The sequence below is a fragment of the Argentina silus genome (genome assembly GCF_951799395.1).
Source record: "Argentina silus genome assembly, chromosome: 13".
NCBI classification, from domain to species: domain Eukaryota; kingdom Metazoa; phylum Chordata; class Actinopteri; order Argentiniformes; family Argentinidae; genus Argentina; species Argentina silus.
In genome coordinates this window covers 20,295,195-20,316,018 of record NC_139667.1, presented here as the reverse complement: position 1 = coordinate 20,316,018, position 20,824 = coordinate 20,295,195, and the positions used below count along the sequence as shown (strand labels likewise).

The window sequence follows — 20,824 nt, the reverse complement described above, 5'->3', positions numbered from 1 at the left end:
AAGTTCGCACTTTGACTGTGTGACACACCACAAGTGTGTCATCCTGAGGGAACACTTCTGTATACATCAATGGCCTTTGTAGCCAGGGACAACTTGAAAATCCACTGTCACACATTTACACAAACTCACAGCGGTGAGTATACCAAACAAGCTTTCAAAAGGGCAATTTGTCGCAGCAGGATTCTGACCTGCCACCTGAGAGACATAAAATAAGGAATTTGATTGATAAGGGTATTGATAGGGGTATTGTATTCTAAGTAATTTCTACAAGTAAGGAATATGCATTTTACTTTATTTGATGTATGCAAAACAATCCAGTGCATTCAGACTGTCTATCCCCATCAGCAGTGGCAGTAGTATATGCTCTCACCGCAAGAGGACGTGTGTTCATTCTGTACCTCTTTTAACCTCATATGATAAATACCCTGAGGTAGATGTTAATATAACTGGCTTGAAAGTCAACCTCTATTTCACTCTAATAACAATGTCCACATTGAAGGGAATATTGCGGTTTGAAATAAATTAACATTTGTCAAGATTTGCAATTGGCAAAATAAAAGATGATCTGAAATCGTGTAACTGTGGGGACTGGAGTAAGCATACATCCTTCACCGTCATCAAAATTAAACATCACTATAGTTTTATTTCTTTTTGCGGAAAGTGAAACTCTCAACGGTCACATAACATCTGAAATAATAAATAGTAAAAATCATACAAAAAACTAATTAAAATTAAAAAATGACTTTTTCATTATGTTTGCTCTCTCATTCCTCCTACTGAAGAAGCAGTCTCATTTCATGCTGTGAGAGTCCAACACATTATGATGCACATCCACTTTACCACAGTCAGGGTAAATCCTCTTGGCATAGAGCTCTATAGATAAAGACAGGGAAATCCACTTTGAATTCCGAGCCTTTATTTTCCCCTGTGTCTCAGAGATACTCCCACATTCCCAGTGGTTTTGGGCATTATTCCACATAGGCTGTATCTGCACAATTCCATAGGGTCCTTGTTCCATAATGCCTTACATTTTCAAATGCGGTCAGATGGTTCCCCCTGTCAACGGATTAGAGCGTGGTCAACCCTGGCGTGGTTGATTACGGTCTTAGGAACCACCAACCTGAGTGTTGTTTTTCTTTTTTTTCCGTAGAATCACATGAACAGAAGGACAATAGTATTCACATGGATGAACTTCATGCAGTACAGCATTGTGGATACCCCAGAGGTACCCTTCCCACACACACTCAGGTCCCTTAGGTCCATAAGTAAGTTTATTTTTTGACCTACGACCTTGACCAAGCTCAAACCGTGCTCTCCATAACCCACTCATTGCTCTCCAATGCGGGCTTTTCGCCCTCGCCATCCTCACTATCGTCGTATTGCAGCAGCATCCCGTTGACCGACAGGCTCCTCCTAGTCCAGATGTTGCTGATCCTGCGAGGATAGTTCAGGCACTGCATGGCCCCCACGTGGCCCATGTCGAACGAGTGACTCCTCTTGGGCTTCCCTTCCTGGGGCAGCCCCAGGAAACGCCCGAGCATATTGGTGGATTCTGCCCGCCCTAGCAGGGGCTCCTTGTCAGATCGAGGCGCCATGGCCACTGCCACCATGGCGTTGGGGGTGGTGGAAGAGCAAGCTGCCCCCTGGTCCCTGTTTGGACCCCGGAGTTCCAGCGAGGCAAAGGCCCCTAAAAGGTGGTCCAAGTTGGGCCTGGCTTTGGTGGTTGGCCCTCCATGCCGCCTCCACTTGCTACTGGGCAGTGTGCTGCACTCACTGTCACGCATACTGTATCGGTCCCCCCCTCTCCCGTTGCGGCTGTCCAGAGAGTTGGATGAAGACGAGGAAGAGGAGAGGCTGCTCTGGAGGGACCCGCACTTAAACTCCACCACCTCGTCACGCATGACCACCACCGTGGGTTTGACCTTCGGCGGGACACCGTTGAGCCTGTTCAGTCCGCCGTTGGTCTGCACGTACGTGTTACTAACCATGGGTAGCTTGCTCGACTGGGTGCTACCGCTCACCTTGTACCGAACCATGAGGATGATGATGAAAACTAGGAGCGTGGCCACAATGATGCCACCTATCACCAGGATCATAGTGCCACCTAGGAACCCACTGTGGAGGGACTGGCACTGTGGGTAGTCGTCGCGGGTGATGAACTGGACACAGCCCACTACGTTGGTAGCAGTAAGGGTGGTGGCAGTGTCATCCCAGATAGCCAGAACACACAGGTCGTACTGCATCCCTTGGACAAGGTTGGTGACTAAGAAGGCTTTGCTGGCCATGGGAATCATCCTATGAAAACACAAGACGGGACACAAGAGCCTAGTGTTAATAATTAGCCCTCCTGCAATGGGAGTTCAAAAAGAGGCTAAAGCACATTTGTGTGGCAAATGCCAATGACTCATTCTACCAGATGGGGACAGATCAAAGCAACAGTCAAAATGAAACACGCTAAGTAGCTATTTAAATGCACAGAGTAATTTAGAAGGATTACTTCATAGGTCACAATATGAGTGACTTAATACGCATGGAGCAATGATTTTGAGTGAAGCATTCAATGGTCCCTGTTTGAGTATGTTTTGATTATATTTGCATCATAGTCTGACTTTATTCCATGTTATGTTAACATAACAAAATTGTTCACAAGCCAATCACAAAGAGACAACTAGGTTTTTGGACTAGAATTATGATTATTAAAGAGTGGCTTAAAGATTAAATAGAGAAACAAAAACATATTCAACAAAAGTCACACAAGATACAAACACTTTTTTACTGAACCCAAAAGTAATGCTTGTTTCGTTACTCCCAACTGCGCTGCCAATCAATCAAACAGAAAAACAATCACTATTTGTGTTATGATGACAGCCTGTAATAGAAGCTTTCATGCCGCAAACCCATCTGTCCTAGAATACAGAGCGCACAGTCAGATTTAATTTGTAAACCGCTGGAGAAAATATATTAATCTGTGTTGATATTCAAATGTATCTGGCAATATTAATACATTTCCTCTTCTTAATTAAATCCCAAAGGTTAGACAGAGATTGGAAAGCCACGGTGACACAATCTTTATTCAGTTTGACCTTGCACTATACCCTGAAAGACATGATTAACTAAGGCTGTGGAAGAATTTGTAATGGAACATGGTAGCTAAATACATATATTTTAATTACAGCAGGCAATTCATCAACTCACAAACAATACATTTGACTAGACAGTACTCTACCTGTATTGCATCACAGACAGGTGAACATTTTAGCAAAAAATTATGAGCCAAACAGGTTACACTATGATGTTCCTTCTTTCCAAACCTTACCCAGGTGGATTTGTAATTATGTGAGACATGCTAAACGTGTCTCCAAAAAAGAGGAAAATCATTGAGCCTAATTGTTCCGGATGAGATCTCTTTCTGGATGGATATTCTCTTTAATTGTATCCTTTGTGTCATTCAAGTGAGATAAGTGAACATCTGGAGATGCCCATTATAACTCACAGGTCTTAGGTGAGGGGATAGGTGGGCTTGTACTGTAGGCCTGTGTCTTCACAAGGCATCACATACTATAGGTACATACAGTGCTGCTTGAATGTTTGTGAACCCTACAGGGATGGTCATTATTTTTGTAATTTTCTAAAATCTTTATCTAAACCCAATCCCCAATTCATAATAAAAACTTTCCAAATAAAGGACACAAACAAAAAAAGATTATATATATTTTCATTGTTTATTTAACAAAAGTGATTTTATTTAACAAAAACTCAGATTTCATGTGTGCAAAAATATGTGAACCTCTTCAGTCAATAGCTTGTGGCACCTCCATTAGCAGCGATAACTTGGAGTAAACGTCTCGTCTCTGACATCTGTTTTGAGGGATTTCTCCTTACAGAACTCCACATTACAGCCAATTGAGTGAGGTTTGAGGGGTGTTTGGCATGAACTGCCCGCTTCAGGTCCTGCCCCAGCATCTCAGTTGGATTTAGGTCAGAACTTTGACTTGGCCAATCCAAAACACAAATCTTCTTTCTCCTGAGCCATTCTTTTGTAGATCTGCTTGAATGCTTTGGGTCGTTGTCTTGTTGGAAGACCCATTTTCAGCCCAGCTTTAGCTCCTTGACTGATGGTTTGACGTTCTGTTAAAAAATCTTGTGGTACACCTCAGAATTCATGGTTCCCATAATGATGTGGAGTTGTCCAGGTCCAGAGGAGAAAAAGCAGCCCCAGATCTTGACATTCCCTCCACCATGCTTGACTGTTGGGATAAGGTTCTTTTGGTGGTAGGCAGTGTTGGGTTTTCGCCAAACATAGTAGTTTTGATTGTGACCAAAAAGGTTAATTTTGGACTCATCTGTCCAGAGAACGGACTTCCAGAAAACGTCAGGCTTGTCCAGGTGGTCTCTGGCAAATTTAAGACGGGCAATTTGGTTCTTTTTTGACAGCAGAGGCTTCTTCCTAGCAACCCTCCTATTAATGCCATTTCGATTCAGTGTTCTTCTTCTTATTGAAGCATGCACAGTTACCTGAGTTGCAGCAAGGGAGGTCTTTAAATCGCTAGATGTTATGTTTGGGTTGGCTTTTACCTGATTTATTATTTCTCTTGTGGCTCTTGGGGATATTTTGGAAGGGCGTCCACTTCTAGGCCGAGTTGCTGTCATGTTAAATGCTCTCCATTTGTAAATGATTTGCCTCACAGTGGACTGATGTTGCTCAAATCTTGTTGAGATGATTTTATAGCTTTCCCCAGACTGATGTGTTCTCACTACCCTCTTCCTGGTTTCCTCTGAGATCTCCTTTCCTCTCGGCATGGTGTGTTTTGCATTCACCTGTATGGGTAACACAAAACTGACCAGGTTTCTTATCTCTATTTATCAAAGTCCTGCCCAAACTTTTTCCTGATTCTACTTACCTACTTGATTTAACCAAGGCAACTTGGTGTTCACTTATTTTTGCACCGGCACTCATTTCTTTATAATTTAGTTTTTCTACTACACGCATGATTTCCTCTAAACCAACATATGGAATTGGTAAATATAAACCTGTTATGTCAGATAAGACTGGTTCTGATTAAAAAAAGATTTCAAAAAATCTATAATTGCACAAGGGGTTCACATACTTTCAAGCAGCACTGTATGTGAGGCATATGCATGACGTATCAGGCCCCTACTGTTTTTGAGTGGACACTGACCAAATTCAATATCTTTGATATATTATCAACAAACAGCTCTGATTATTTCAGCCTCATCTCCTTGGTAAGGTGGATGTTTGTATTCAATGGTATGATAAACCATTATATAAAAACTACAAACCCACCCCTATAGGTGTTCAATTGGAAATGGTTCTTATCCACCAATGCTACGCATAAGATCTGATAATTGGACTGTCCATGCGAACCAGTTACACACTGTGTTTGTACTATGTGTGTTTTTTATGGGAGAAAATATCCTTGAAAATACTTTTAATAACCAAATATTGTTCTTTTAGATGTCCTTTGCTACAGTAGGACTCAATCATGAATAAACTCAATCGTCCCCTGTTGTGACCATACGTACATAAATAGCTTTGATCCTGCAGTGCAGCGAGACTACCTCCACCCCGGAAGCCTCCGATATTCACCAGGCACCAATGGCGATGTACCCCATTATTCATTCTTAATTGCCTTCTCCATAACCAGGAGGATTCTATGTTGCCTCTTGACATCTATACAAGGGCTTTCAAACTCTCTCCCCCCGCACAGCTCTAATTGATTTTTAATAACACGCTTCAATATTTCCTGAAAATGTTGGATAGCTAAGAGTAAGACAGCATTTTGCGGCTAAATTTCAACAGGAACGATGTGTAACAAGAGGTAAAAGAGAGCAATACTATGTACTATCCTGGATATTTCTTTTGGATATATCAGAGACTAATCTCCGTATCCTTGTTTTTTCTTCCATCATCTCAAATTGGTATCATTTATGTGAGGCGGATGAAAATATAAATGTACTTCATAAATCATTAGAGAATTACATGTATTGTGCATCCATAATACATGTATTCATTAACACACAATAGCGTGTCTCATATTTATGAGTTGCTGTTGCCATTGTAGCAGGAGTGTGCTGGAAAAACTGAGTGTGCTGGAAAACCCTGTCAGTGCATAGGTCAGATTTAGAGTTCTAGCACTCAATCGAATTTCCAGATTTTTTCGGCAACTTAAAACATTTTTTTTTGTATTGTACTAGATTGTTTGGCCAATGGTGTTTTAATGCACATCTTGGACTGATAGGATTCTAACAAGTCGTTGAGGATGAAACCTTAATAATACCCAATGATATTCATTTATCATCTCAGGGTAAATCATTGAGCAATTAAATAAGCAGTCAAAAAATAAGCAGTCCAACTGAGATGTATAATAAACCTCGAATTTTCAATGACGTAGCTCCAGCTAAATCAGTCCGAGTCTTACAAATACATACAGTATTCATAACTCCAAACTGCAATATGTTCAGCTATTGTCTATGCAAACAAGACACATTAATACATTGTGTATGAAAATATGGCTGAGCCACCTCCCATTATATTCATTGGACAGAGGAAGCTATATTGAAAAATTATATTACATGCTGGCTCTGAGAAAGCAGGGTGAAAAACAGCACTGAATGTGCCCGGTGAGAAAATCAGATAAACATAGCATATTATTGTATTCTTAGAGATGATGAGTTCTATTCAGTGAGTTTAACAAAGTAATATCTCACATCAACACAGCATATGATTCCAATATCACACTGCTTGTGAACTAATAACCAGCGGCTGACTTCCAAAAATGTCCACTATACTTTATGAAACAATTCTGCACCCAGGAAATGTATAAGGAGTAAATCACACCAGGGCTATGGCACCTCAGCCTTTTAAGGTAAAGTATTGCCAAGGGGGTTCATTGGTATTCAATTTCAAATATTTCAGAAGGTTTATGGCTGACACATAACTTACTGTAACTGCATTCCACAACAGCCCCGCTGCCACTTTACCAATTTCCACACAATTCCGATGCAGCAGATACTGCCATTAACATACTATGGGTAGTAAATCTCTTTGGCAATTCTTCAGCCTACTTACCCATATCAAGCAAAGGGGGCAAGGGGCCGTCTATATGCATTCAATGTGTTTCCCACAACCTCTTTTGGCGATGGAGTAGATACGTGGCAGGGTTACTATTATGATAATTTTGATGACAGATGATTTGTATAATGGGAACATTTTTGGAAAATAACTACCCTTCAGGGACAGGAGTGATATAAGCACTTGACTTGAGCTTTTCATAAGCGAAACAATGTATATAGAAAATCTGAATTGTATGTCTTTTGTGAGGAACACAGGTATCTTACCATATGGTATCCCACCCTCCAAAAAGCACTTGTAATGCAATGTTACTTGTCTTGTAACACGATTATTGGCTATTCCAATTCAAACCTATAGTGAGATGAAATACCTGGCTCACTGATTGTTAACTACAGGCATTGTCATTTTGATTGTCTGAAGAATCTCTTGTGTGCTTTGAATGCAGAAGCTGAGGAATGTGCAAAGAGGAATCTGTCCTACTGTTTATGACACTGTTACACATCAGAGCAATGGGCAACATGTCAGGTATGTATTCAACTAATTAGCCACTGACTGGTTTAGAACAGCTAAAGTGTTCCCTTGGGGCTTGTTAGTCAATCCCTGTGGTCCTCTCTAATCAAAACTTCCAGTCTATTCTTAGAACCCATCCAGTTATACAGCACAATCACAAGTCTTTACCTGTAAATCAGAACTTCGTCTTCCGAGCAGTTGTACTGGAGCTGGTACATTTTGACCTTGGGCGCTGCTTTGCTAACAGTCCATGTGATCAGAGCAGAGATCGAGGTCACCTCTGATACGGATACCACCTTTTCAGGCTGAGGCTTGGACTCCCCCTTATTGGTCTTGGTAGAGCTGGTGATGTCAGAGAGCCGGGACTTGGGCAGTGAGGTGCGGTTAGTGCCATTGGTTAGGTGGGGGAGTTGAATGATGGAGAGTTCTATGGAGGCAGTGGATTCCCCTGCAGCATTGGCCGCAATACAAGTGAAGGTGCCGTAATCCTTGGATGTGGTGATCATAATATCCAGGGTGCCATTCTCATACACTGTTGCACGCGACGAATTGCCAATCAAACGATCGTCGGGGGCGACCCAGTGTATGATTGGCATTGGGTCACCAACAGCCTTGCAGCGCAGGCTAGCTGTTTGGCCCTCCAGCACTAGCAACTTGTGCGTGTGTTGGGTGATCAGGGGCGGCTCACAGACAAACTCCTCCTCCCGAACATACCAAAAGTAGCGCCCCTTCAAGCTAGGAGGGGAAGCGCACGTCTCCATATCATCCTCTCGGTCCAGCCTCCGCAACCACAGCACTTCGCAATTGCAGTGCAGGGGATTTCCACCAATGCTAAGGGAGAGCTGAGGGGCATACGGAGTGCTCAGTATTACGCTACTCTGTGAACGGGCGAAAATGGGATCGGGCGGGAGCTTCTGGAGCCGGTTGGAGGTGAGGTCTAGGCGAGCCAGCTTGTCCAGATCAGTGAAGGTTCCCTCTGCAATGTAGTTGATGAGGTTATGATCCAGACTCAGCTGATGGATGTTGACCATCTTGCGGATGGATTCCCAAGGCACACCCCGCAAGTTGTTGTAGGACAGATCCAGGTCTTCCAGCGTCAGCATAAGGTCATCAAAGGCCGAATTGGAGATGTGACTCAGCTGGTTGTTGTTGAGGATGAGATGCTGGAGGTTGACTAACCCCCGCAGGTCATCCGGACCCAGCTCAGTCAACCGGTTGCTGTCCAGGTGCAAGGATCGCAGGGTCTCCAAGTCAATGAAGGAGAAAGGCTGGATGGCGCTGATGGTGTTGCGAGACAGGGTAAGGTCCACCAGGCCTGTCATGTTGGCAAAGTCCGGCGGGGTGACCTTGAGAATGAAGTTACCGCCCAAACGAAGCTCCACAGTCCTCCGGTCTATGTCCGGTGGTACGAAGAGCAAGCCTTTGGAGGGGCAAAGAGTGCCCAGAGACTCAGACAGGTTCTGGCAGACACAGTATTTGGGGCACGCGTGGGCCATCATCACTGCGGTTCCCAGAAGCAGGAGGCTGCTGAGCACTTTGTCCATGGTAGATCATACACAGGGACCTAACAAAGACAGAAAGAGAGAAAACGGAGCGTGATCAGATGAAACTTTGTCATTGTTATACAAAAGCAACTTACAGAGAAAGGAAGCAGGTTTAGACAACACATTTCCATTAGTTGTATGAAATTCACCACAATAACATTCACTTAGAGACCAGTTTGCAATGGTGTTTATGTTGTTATTATCATGTTAATAGGCCACTTTAAATAATGTATTTGAAGATTAATTCTCTATCCAAAAAAATAATCATTTTTCCAAGCAGTGAAAGTGCAAACTGAGTCATTGACAGTAAATGCATTCTTGTAGTATGAGGGGCAACAGGTAGCCTAGAGGTTAGAGAGGCGGGCAAGCAATTGGTAGGTCGCTAGTTTGATCCCTGGAGGGTTGCTGGCATCATATCTAAGGTGCCTACCACTGCTGTTGTGGCCTTGAGCAAGGCACTTAACCCCTAACTGCTCCAGACCCTGTGTCCAGAGCCCAAAAGTCTGTTCTCCCTTGGGGGTGTGTGTGTGCAGTGCATGTGCATTTCAGGTCATTCACCTTGTCAAAACAACCACCAGGAAGCATCGTTGAGCATGATGGATATGTTTGAACACCTCACATTTGGAAAAGGACTGTCGAGATGAGTTATAAACCCCTGCCAACTGTGCAATCACACAATTGCTAACAAGCTGCTAAGCACTTTACACCTGTTTATTATTCATAATATCGCTGCCCTTGTGCAAGAGCGCTAATGCTACGTTACAGTAGCTGCATTGGTCACGCTAGACCTACAATAGCTAGACAAAATAGATCTAGAGAGTGAACCTCACTCACCTCAGCTAAATCCAAATAAATAAAGGATCTTTCTCTCTCTCTGCACCTTCACATTGTTTCTTACACTGATCTTTCTCTCTCACTCTAAAGCCCTTCCTCTCTCCCTGTCACTCTGAAGAGATGCTAAAGTATGAAATACGGTGCAAAGCCACATGTGTTGGGCCGTGCAGACTTGACTGTGGACGTCTGCATGCTTGTGTGAATATCTTAGCAGCCTAGACTCCCTGTCGGGTCTGGGAAATGGATGGCCACACTCGCTTCATCCAACAGCCTTTAATTCCCATTGACATTTGTATCATTAATTCTGAATACACTAAAAACGTAAAATCAATTTTAATCAGCTTTTCTAACAGTGCCATCCATTACCACCAAGCCTAATCTCGGAGTAACATAGGGCCCAGACTGCCTTGGTTGCCTCAAAACTGACACAAGGGGATAGGCGGTTTTAATTTGTTTGATTCGAAGCATAGGTTATTGATATCATCCATTATTCAACCGGATGCTGCCCACAACGCCACCACTCCTTATCTTCTACTTTCCTGCAATACCCCCTTCACATGTAAACTGTAGTTTTCAATAACTCATAATTATGAGAGGCATTATAAATGACAACTGCGCTCCTTGCCGATACCAGTTTACAATTATACCATGTAGTGCTGCCACATTTGTGCTGCATGTCACATGGAGATAATTAGAGCGAGACAGCAGGCAGGAACAAGCATTTGAATTACGGCAACTCCACAGTTACCAAGGAGAAAACCACAGGGGGAAAGCAGGCAGTTGTTGGAGTCATGTTAAAAGGAAGCAATACCAGGGAGTAATTCTATTGGCAAAAGATTATGGTTACGAGAGAGAGGCCTATGATTTGTCTCAAACCAAAGGAATGCGCCAAAGCTGTCAGACTGTGTTACCACACTAAACACCATGTAATCAAAACCATAAAATAAATTACAGGATTTAAACTGTAGTTGTTATTCAATACTTTTTTGTCCCTTATTTTCCCCTGCAGGATTTCGGATTTCTTAATGTCTCGATTAAGTAAAGTAAAGTAAAATATTGTTGATTATCTCCACAGGCAAGAGGACTATGAGCATGCCAAACATGGAAAAAGTGAATAAATTAATGCGATCATTTCAGCTAACACATGTTATGGTACAGTCCCAATATGATTGAACTATACAGTATATCCAAATAAAAATGAAATCCACTAACAGTGCAAACAGAGTGTTTACTACCTATCCAACATTCCCTGCAAAATGTGTCCATCTAACCAAAATTCTCAGCTGTCAATAATGCATCTTAACAGGGTGTTCAAGCTCATCCAAAATTCTAGCAGCACTCCATTAATCCTGAAAAGTATTAGTGGAATAATTGCTGCCCCACTACACGCTGTGTGACCCTTTCAGAACACCGTAGCTCACCCCCACTAGACCTCCCAGTGAAAGCTGTCAGTTGTGATGAGAGACAGGTTTTCAGATACAGCCGACTTGGTTTAGACAATCTCTTCCTTCAATTTCAACATCCAAGAAAAACTGAGAATGCTTTTGACTTTTATCTTTTTATTTTGACAAGAAGCAATTGTGGAGAGTAGAGTTTCCAGAAGAGAGAAAAAAATAAATAGGAAATTACTACATTTAATGATTGAACAAAATGTAAAAGGAGGATTGGTCATATTCCCTTGGTTGGTGACGAAAGGGCAATCAATGAAATCTGGTTTCTTTCCTATGAAAAGAGCATACTTTTTGCTTATTTGTAGGCCCAGCCACTCTTCTTCCTCAGTGGCTATGTTAATATACAAGAAGCTAACCTTAAGATTACACCATCAAAAACGATGGGCGGATGACCTACTTACAGACAACAATATAAACAAAATTCAAATCTACCAAGATTGCAGCTGCTGGGTCTTGACAATTTGCAAGGGAAGATTCAATAATGGCAGTTGTGAAACATATTTATGTTGCTGTATAAAATCACCCTGTGAGTCTACTTTTGTAGAGTAATATGCAACATAACTTAAGAAAACAACAACCTCTGAAGTAAGGTAAAGTCTATCTAGGGTAAAGTGTGGTGAAGTCTGAGGATGGTAAGGGCTGACTGAATGTATATTTGAAAAGTGCAGAATCATTTTTCGTATTACAGATGAAGGCCAAAGTGCTATGCCCTGATGAATAGAGGAGTGCAAAAGTGGATCCTTGTAAGAGTGTCATCTGCAGAACCGGTAAGAGGGAGAGAAAGAGAGGGAGAGGAGAGAGAGAAAAAGAAGTGACCTTTCAGGGGGAAGGTAAAAGCTAGCGTACAGAGCATTGAGAGTCAGGATGAAGGTAGGGGCCCCTGGTATCTAAGTCAATTTACTTAACATCCAGAGAGTGAAGGCTTCCAAAACGATGGACATTAATGGACATTAAGAACAAACAGGCTAACATAGAAGACTGAGAAAGAGAGAGAGAAAGAGCTGTGATTAAAACCTGTGTGAATGGCTGAATTCAAGGTGAAATGAAAGTGGTAGTCTTAAATACAGTGAGTAGATATTTTTTTCTCAGGCACATACAGCTAATAGGTCTTGCCCTAAGAAGATAACAGGGTCTGAAATGTAAGATGGCTGTGGTTCTTTGATCCTCCTGTTATTATGAAAGACCCAGGATCAGTCTTCGGAGGATCTAAAGGTTGGAAATGCATGTGTCAGAGGAGTGATTAGAGGTTACACTGAAGGAGTGTTCCAGGTCAAATACATTTTATCCATTTGTTGAAGATATTACTTTTGGCAGCTATGATATAATAGTTCTAAAAAAAATTAAATATCCTATCTATTAAGTGTGGTATTTCAAAAGCACCTAATTGCATTATACACAAACGCCAGTGGTACACTCTCTGAAAGCATGTGCAAAGAGTGCATAAGCAAGGAAATACAGTAATTGCTCTTTTTCATTTGGACGCTGTAAACCAAAAGCAATTCACATTGAGATGACATAAATGCCCACGGTTACAGAGGGGATAGAGTGAGAAAAATAGGTTTAACAAGTAAAAGTGTGAGAGACGGATTTAACAAGTGAGAGAGAGAGAGAGAGAGAGAGAGAGAGAGCATGTTTTTAAGAGGGGGATTTTGTTAGACAAGGGTAATCTTCAGATGAGCATTTGAGTACAGCTGTATCGCCATCTGTTCGACGAAGCTCAAGCTCAGGTAGGCCTTGAGGGAGAGGAGCAGGACCGCCCTGACAGCTCCTTTCTCCCCTAGTACATCCCAAAAAAAAAAAAAAAAAACATCAATCAACACCAAAGGCGTATGTATACAGCTAGCTAGTACCGTTATATACACCGCCAAACACTGATGAGCCATTTAAGGCGGATCTCTTTTCAATGGCTCTGTTGCCTGACTACCGATTCTCTACCCTTCTCCAAAAAGTAAACACTTGCTTACTCCCCTAATTGATTTTAAAACATTTGGGTTGGTGAAAGACACTATAGGTTAAAGGGAGTTTACACCATATTTCTAAGACCTGTCCATTCCTTTTAAGTCCTTGAGTAGGAGTGAACATGGTCAGCGACAGTAGTATATTAGAATTCAGCATGTCTCTCTTCTGTTGTCTCTCCCATTACATTTTGTCGGGTGCAGAGAGAGAAGGCCCAAGTAATCTGAATATTTATCTTATAGCTAGTATGGATTAAAAGATACCTCAGTAAGACTACTATTGGTTGGATATTGCTCCATCAGCAATGGTCTCTGTTACAGGTTTAACATTTGTGATAAATGATAAATGAAATCCTGTTTGCATGCGGGATATTGAATGGAGAGCTATTGGCTTGAATTGTTGCCAATGACAACATGGAGAATATCTTGCAGATGTGTAATAATGTACGTATTATTTGAAATATTGAGAAAAACACATTGGAAAGGTAACTCAAAGATATTCTTGATAACACACCCACCCACCCACCAATTGTGCTGGATCAACTGTATCTGATGAATCTGAGAAAAAAATAAATGTCTGTCTCTTGCATGAGCAGTGACCAGCTCCGTCTGAGCGATGTAGATACTGGATTGCATCAAACGTGTGTCAGGCTCACCGACACATTTCAGAAAAGCGATTAAATGTAATGTTTCCATTAATCTGACAAGTCTTTGTCAGAGAAATAGAAGATCAGGTTCAATACTGGCCACAGTACTCTATTCCCAAGGGGAAGTAGTGATAATGTGTCTCAGCTTGTGGAAGTTGTAGCAATCCACTGTTTGCTTTCCATTGACAGTCCAAAGTATTTTTCTCCCATTACGTGCTGAAGCTTTAACAGAACTCCTCAATTGTTTGCTTTTCAGGGAGTTTTGACTGTTTATTCCCGGCGAGACTGCTACTTACCAACTCTCTCATGGAATTTGCAGGAAGTCCAATGCAATGTTTCTTTTTTACCTGCTGTTGCCAATTATTTTTTATTTTTTTTTAGGATTCCATAACAAGGCCTTGCAATGGAAAAGGTCAGTTTTATTAAGAGTGCTCTTCCATCCCTCTAGTTTACCTTCTTCATGTGCTAATGACCTACACTCCTTGACAAACACCCCACCCCCCCAAACTGAGATTAATTACACTTAACCAGATCACCAACTTTTTTTGTCTTATTGGTGTTTGATGAAAACTCCTCCATACAATTACGAATGCTGGCACAGAGAGGAGGCTCAACCACACGTGATGAGATCAAATTAATTCACACCACTAGTTAATTATTATTTTATTTTTTTCTCATTGTGTAGCAAATAACATTTCACATAATGTTGTGTCTGGTTTGTGTTGCTTGCTTACTCTGATTGTGTCTGAGAATATGTTTGCTTTGTTTATTTATGTCCCTGAATGCACCCCCATTCACTATGATTGGTACGATCATGGAATTTCTGTTTCTCTGGTAGATGGCAACTACAGTATCCTCAGTATCCTTATACTGCCAACTTATAGTAAATACACTTGACCTTCTAGCAGCCAAACATACTACATATGGATTTGGCATAAAATAAACAGAGGTTATCTTCAAAAGAGTTGGAGACAATGATATTTGCCTGACTGAAACAGGTAATTGACAACTCAATGCCCATGCCTGGTGCTCTCAGACCTTTTATCCAATTCAGTAAAGTCACTGATGTGTCTCTTATTCATTTAATATTGGTTTCTGTTCTCCCCACACTGCACATCACATCACTTCAGATCACTGAGCTTTCCAGCCCAAACTTCAGAACCTATGAAGCGTGAGACAAAGCGAGGAGAGAGAAATACTCAGGGCCGTAACCCATCGCACGAATGTGCATGTGTGTGTGTGCCTACATGTGAGCGACGTTAGTGTAGATACATGTGTACATATGAAGATGACAACACATTGAAACATTGTCAAAATAAGTTTACGATTTCAAACATGAAATATCCATTGCCAATCTGAGGAATTACATATACAGATGACTGTCATTCCTTTAAGGCAGTGTCATTCATTCCTGCATGTACAGTACAGTACACTTAGCAGTGCTTTTCATTGTTAAAGAATGACTCAGCATGCAGCACTGGTGGGTGGTAAAAACCTCTGACAATTACCTGAAAAGCCACACGGTAGGTGGTGAACCACGTCACACAAGATCACATACGCACTCCACATCACACTTCTCTATTACCCTGCGAGCTGTGCCACAGAGGCCGATCTATGACCCACGATGCTCCTTCCATGTGGCGCCCGAAGGGGGGATGATTACTGGTAATTAAGTCCGCCTGGCAGCATTTTGTCTCTGCACCATCCCTTGGGTCACATTGGGAATGAATTGATGAATAAGTAATGACCCCAGAGTCAAAAGTAAAAATTGGGCTTTCAAAAAAATAGCAATGGAAAACATTTCCCAAATACCACAAAAAGAACAGGGAAGATGCCTCCACCAGTTCTAATTTGAGACAGAGGAATGGTACTGTAGCTTCCCACGGAGCTTGAGATAAGCAGCTCTATTTAATATGAAGATGTTTCAAGAGGGCCTCCTCTCATAAGAGGAAGGCATTCACATCAATTCTAAGAGGAGATGCTTCTCCTTGATAAGTAATAAGGCTTAGTCAGAGCTAGTCTACCCTCCATTGCCTGGAGCTTGTTCCTACCAGGCATGTATCGCCATAGGGCTGTACTGGGCTCAGGGAGGTACACTGATCTAAAGGTGATAGTCATCCAGTCATCCATGTCCTCAACTGTGTAATTTTAGAAGTACTGTATGTTTGAAAAGGCACTCCAGAAGGCATGCGTTCACCATTACATTCAAACTGGCCTAGGCCTAACTGTATAAATGTGGTCTCTGACTCCCCGGTTTCTTAACTGGGTATTTCTACAGTGGAAAAAGAAAATACTGCCCAGCGGTGTCCCTGACGCCCCCATACATACGGCAGTCTCGGAGAAGTGACGGCTCCCCCTCTGTTATCAGAGGCTGCCAGACGCCAGCCCACGACGGCATCCCACGCAAAAGCCTGAAGGTGCACCTTGACATAAAGGCATCTCACATTAGAGAAAGAGAGAGGACGAGGGAGAGAAAATGAGACGCCTAGCCCGAAAACATTCGAGGGGAAAAGTGGAGCACTAAGCGGAGGAGGGTCGATATCGAACAGAAGGAGGCCGGGGAAAGTATGAATGCAGGTTGTGGCTCATGAAACTTGTGATGTATGGGTGCCGGTTTTGCAGATCTGAACCAGAGCGGTGACGGTAAAGATGCAGATCAGTTGCAGGTAACAGGCTCAATCCATCACTCTCGATACACCTCTAACATAGGCGCAAGCACTCAGGCACACTGCATACAAAAGGCTAGAGGCTGTCTCATTGTAAGGATATATTTGATCTATTTAGCATGGGAAACAAAACCCTTTTTGCCTGAGTAAGATGCATTGCCTGATCAAGCTGTCCGAAATTCTATTTTGACATGGCACTGAAGCTGCAGATGTCGACAACCACACATTTCAATTTTGTCCTCCTTTCCGATACGCTCAACACAGACAGACACAGACACAGACACAGACAGACGGTGGCTAGCAGCTGCTCACCACTCCAACTTCAGGCTTCAGGCTGCCAGCGAAAGCTGATTACCATTGCCAGTAGCACCCTCACAAACACCAGGAGAGAGTGTGTGTAAGAGTTAGCGATAGACAGTAAGAGAGCAGTGGGGAGAGAGTTAGAAGAAGAGAAAGACAGACATACTTTAGAAAGTCACACATACAATAACAGATTGAGAGAGAGTGAAAGAGAGAGGAAGATAAAGACAGAAAATAGAGTGAGGCAGAGAGAGAGAGATAGAGACAGCTGAAGCATCTTCTCACAAGAAAAAAACACTTGACAGAAACAGTTCAACCCACAAGATTGAAAACATGTCATAAGTTCCTGGGATAGCAGCGTTAAAAAAAAAAAATCACCCCTTCTCACCCCTAATTGAGACAACCCACAGCAAACAGTGGATGTGGCATGCAAGGCAGCTGCCGTTGTTTCCAATTTGAACGGCCGGAGTACTTGTGCAAGCAAGATTTATTTGTTTATGCAGGAGGCTCTGCCTGCCCATGTAGAGAACTGTTATATAATTCATATTGCAGGTGTTGAGAGCTGAAGCTCCCTGGGTGAGGGACAAGCAGATTTGCATTAGGGCCTGGGTATGCTTATACACATCCACAAGATGGATGATAAAGACCAGTTTGAATATCATAGACAGCAAAATGACAACAATTAATTGAAATAAAAAAAATTAAAACAACAAGTTGCATTTGCCTCCCCTTTTCAAGGGGAGATTATTTTAGTAATCATAACTGAGTTGATGAAATAACCAGTTTTCTCATTTTGATGGAGAGGAACAGCCTCTAGACATTTTAAACCAGAAGCAACATAGTGTTCTGATACTGCTTTTCTTTTCATTGACAAGATAAAGCCTTAAAAGCTATTGAGATTGTTTATTATTGTTTATAGTTCATTAGCAATTAAAGATTAAATATATTATTATTTAATTATACGTAGATTTGAAGCAAGCATTTTCATTTTCTGGGGATAGGATCTCAAGCCATCTTGTCTATCACTGCTTACAATTCCCTTCAGCTGTTTTTTATGTCTTACATTAGACCTACAGTATGGACAAAACAATACAATTCTTTAATAGCAAGTTAAGAGTTTCTCCACAGAGCATACATCAATTTTCTTAAACTGGCTTTTAACCTGTAAATTCTACTGTAAACAAAGCTGTAAACAAATCAGCAAGTACTGTATGACCCTTGGGTGAAACCATAGCAACCATAGGCACACACAAATCCTAAGTACAATCCTCTATAAGTACAGGCTAAGACAAAGCAATATGGTAGAGGCCCACTGAGAGATTTATTTGCATTCACCTACCAAGTTTATTTTTCATCAGATGAAGGAGACGAGATAAGGAGAAATCACTTCAGACTACTGAGGTGCATTCTGGTTCAATAGCTTAATTTCTTCATCCTCAGACCTTCACAATCACACATCGGAGAGGACATGATGAGCGAAACCGACATAAAAAAACATTTAATTCCCCAGATGGATGTTATGGAAGAAGATTTTAAGTGAAAAGATTTTATAGTCGAAAAAGACAGGAAATTCAATTGAGCCCCAGGAATCTATATCCTATGCACTGACAAGGTTTCCAGCACACTCAGCTTTGACTCCTGCTACAGTACAGTTTGTTGGTGTACTAAACAACATACACTCACCACTGGGCAGGTTGTTTAGGATTCACACCTTTTCTTGAACAGCCAAATAATTACTCTTCAGAAAGGACCTTATAGTGGAGTGCTTTTAGAAGAATTGCCTAGTTTTGCATTTGGGTACAGGCCTAATTATCTTTATGAGTCTGTCACAACTCAAGTAGATGTGCCAAACGTTTGATAGGCAGAATGGCCTTTTTCAATGCAAAGTGCCTGCATGTGTCTCAACAGTGGCCTTATGTCTCAACAATTAGTGCAGAGTGTATGTTGCCTGTAAGAGCTGACAGGCATAGGGTCATGAGTATAGTCTCACTGACAAGTGACAAGAGGGTCAGTGGACTCCATTGATTGAAAACCCCACACAACCAGCAGGGAGTTACAGCGAATGTGTGGGAGGAGTGTATAGACTTCCATATGTAGCCCGGTTTGGGGCTGCTGGCTGCTAAAATCGATCTATCGATTCTTGTTGGCGGCTCACTGGTTCGTTTGACAAGGTAGGACCCTTAGAAGAGCTCTTAAGGTGGGGGACAATTTATGTTGAGCAGGATTACTTTAACGACATAGAGGAGGAAGTGAGTGAGGATGTTGAAAAGCACCATTATTTCCTGTTTTACTTAATTACAGTTTAGATAGGTATGGTGTTGAGGCATAACAAATAATTTATTGAGAATCTACTTGAATATATTTCCGCTTAGTTGTATTGTAGGTATACTGTACTTAGAACTATTTCCTCTCATTTGTATTTAAGTGTACTGACAAAAAGTATACTTGAGATAAATGTCCTATTAATTGTAATAAAATATACTTACTGAACATGTATTTTAATTTAATTTCCACTCATTTGTATTTCAGTATACTACCATAAAGTACATCTGAATTTAATGTTCTGATATTTGCAATCCAATATACCTCTTGAAAGTATTTTTTTTATGTAACATTTATTTAACCAGACTGTTGACCTGGCCAAGGGTAGCTCAGTAAAAAACCCCAACAGATAGTCCTTTTGGAAAAAAACAAGCATAGACCAGAATGTCACCGGCAAGAACATCTAGAAAGCACATGGTGACAACAATGCAATTAATTGAATACATTTCTGTCACTTCAGAAGAATGTCACATTCAACTTTACATATATCTTTGTCATCTTGGGCCATGAGTAAACCATCTCAGCATCAGCTTTGAACAAAAACATTTGCAGAATACCCTGTAAAAATCCCAATAGAAAATATGAAATGAAGTATGTTTAAAATACAATGTTAATATACTTTTAGTATATTCATATTCATGTAATTTACATATTACCCAGCATTCCTATCTCAAATGTAAGTTTTTGCTAACAACAATGCTTATTTTGAGATCGGATTACGGTGCTACCCTTCAATTCTGCATAATTCGATTCCTGCTATTCCCCCTCAATTATGTGTATTAAGGTGCTATCCATAACAACAATTAAGTAGGACTAACTAAGGACTAATTAGGATCAAGATAAGGTATGCCATTCAACCCTATGTACAAGTCAGAAGCCTATGGGCCTCCTTGCTTGGCAGTTGACCTGCTGCAAGAGTTACAGAGTTACATGGTTACATGTCATGTCCCGCTCAACCTCAATGGGACTTCATGCATTAATAAAGGTTGAATATTAAAAAGAACATACTGTAAATACCAAAGCATTTTCTATCTAATTTGAGTCTACTTCTAGTATACACAGAAATATGCTAGTGATACATTATCAATTGTTTATTATAATATTATTATAAAATTATAATATACCTCATTATATTATACTATTTGACAGTCACTTTGAATATGACTAAAATTACATTCTGACGAAGTGTGTTGAGTACATCTCAGATAATCTTATTATAAGTATACTTAAATATGAATTAAGAGGGGTCAATTTAACATATTTCAAGTACAGTTAATATGCTTAAAACCTACATAATTTATTATTTTAGTATATTAAATACAACTTAGTAAAATTCAAGCTGGGTCATTTTAATATCAATTAACATACTTTAGTATATTTAAACTCAAGTATACTAGAACTATAATAGTTAAGTATACTTAAAGTAAATATTTTTCTTCGCTTGGGTGGTCAAAATGGTTAAATTACAATGAATGCAATATGAGGTGAATAGCTCAACTGGG

At 41.1% G+C, this 20,824-nt stretch overlaps 1 protein-coding gene across 1 annotated transcript; it reads right to left on the bottom strand.

Moving 5' to 3' along the window:
• Window positions 1-1,301: 1,301 nt before the first annotated feature.
• On the bottom strand, window positions 1,302-9,147 carry LOC310813849 (leucine-rich repeat and fibronectin type-III domain-containing protein 2; the record flags this gene model as incomplete). Its single annotated transcript, XM_083682987.1, has 2 exons — window positions 1,302-2,295; window positions 7,772-9,147. The coding sequence occupies 2 exons, from the start codon at window positions 9,145-9,147 to the stop codon at window positions 1,302-1,304; spliced, it is 2,370 nt and encodes a 789-aa protein (XP_083539113.1).
• Between the last annotated feature and the right edge of the window lie 11,677 nt (window positions 9,148-20,824).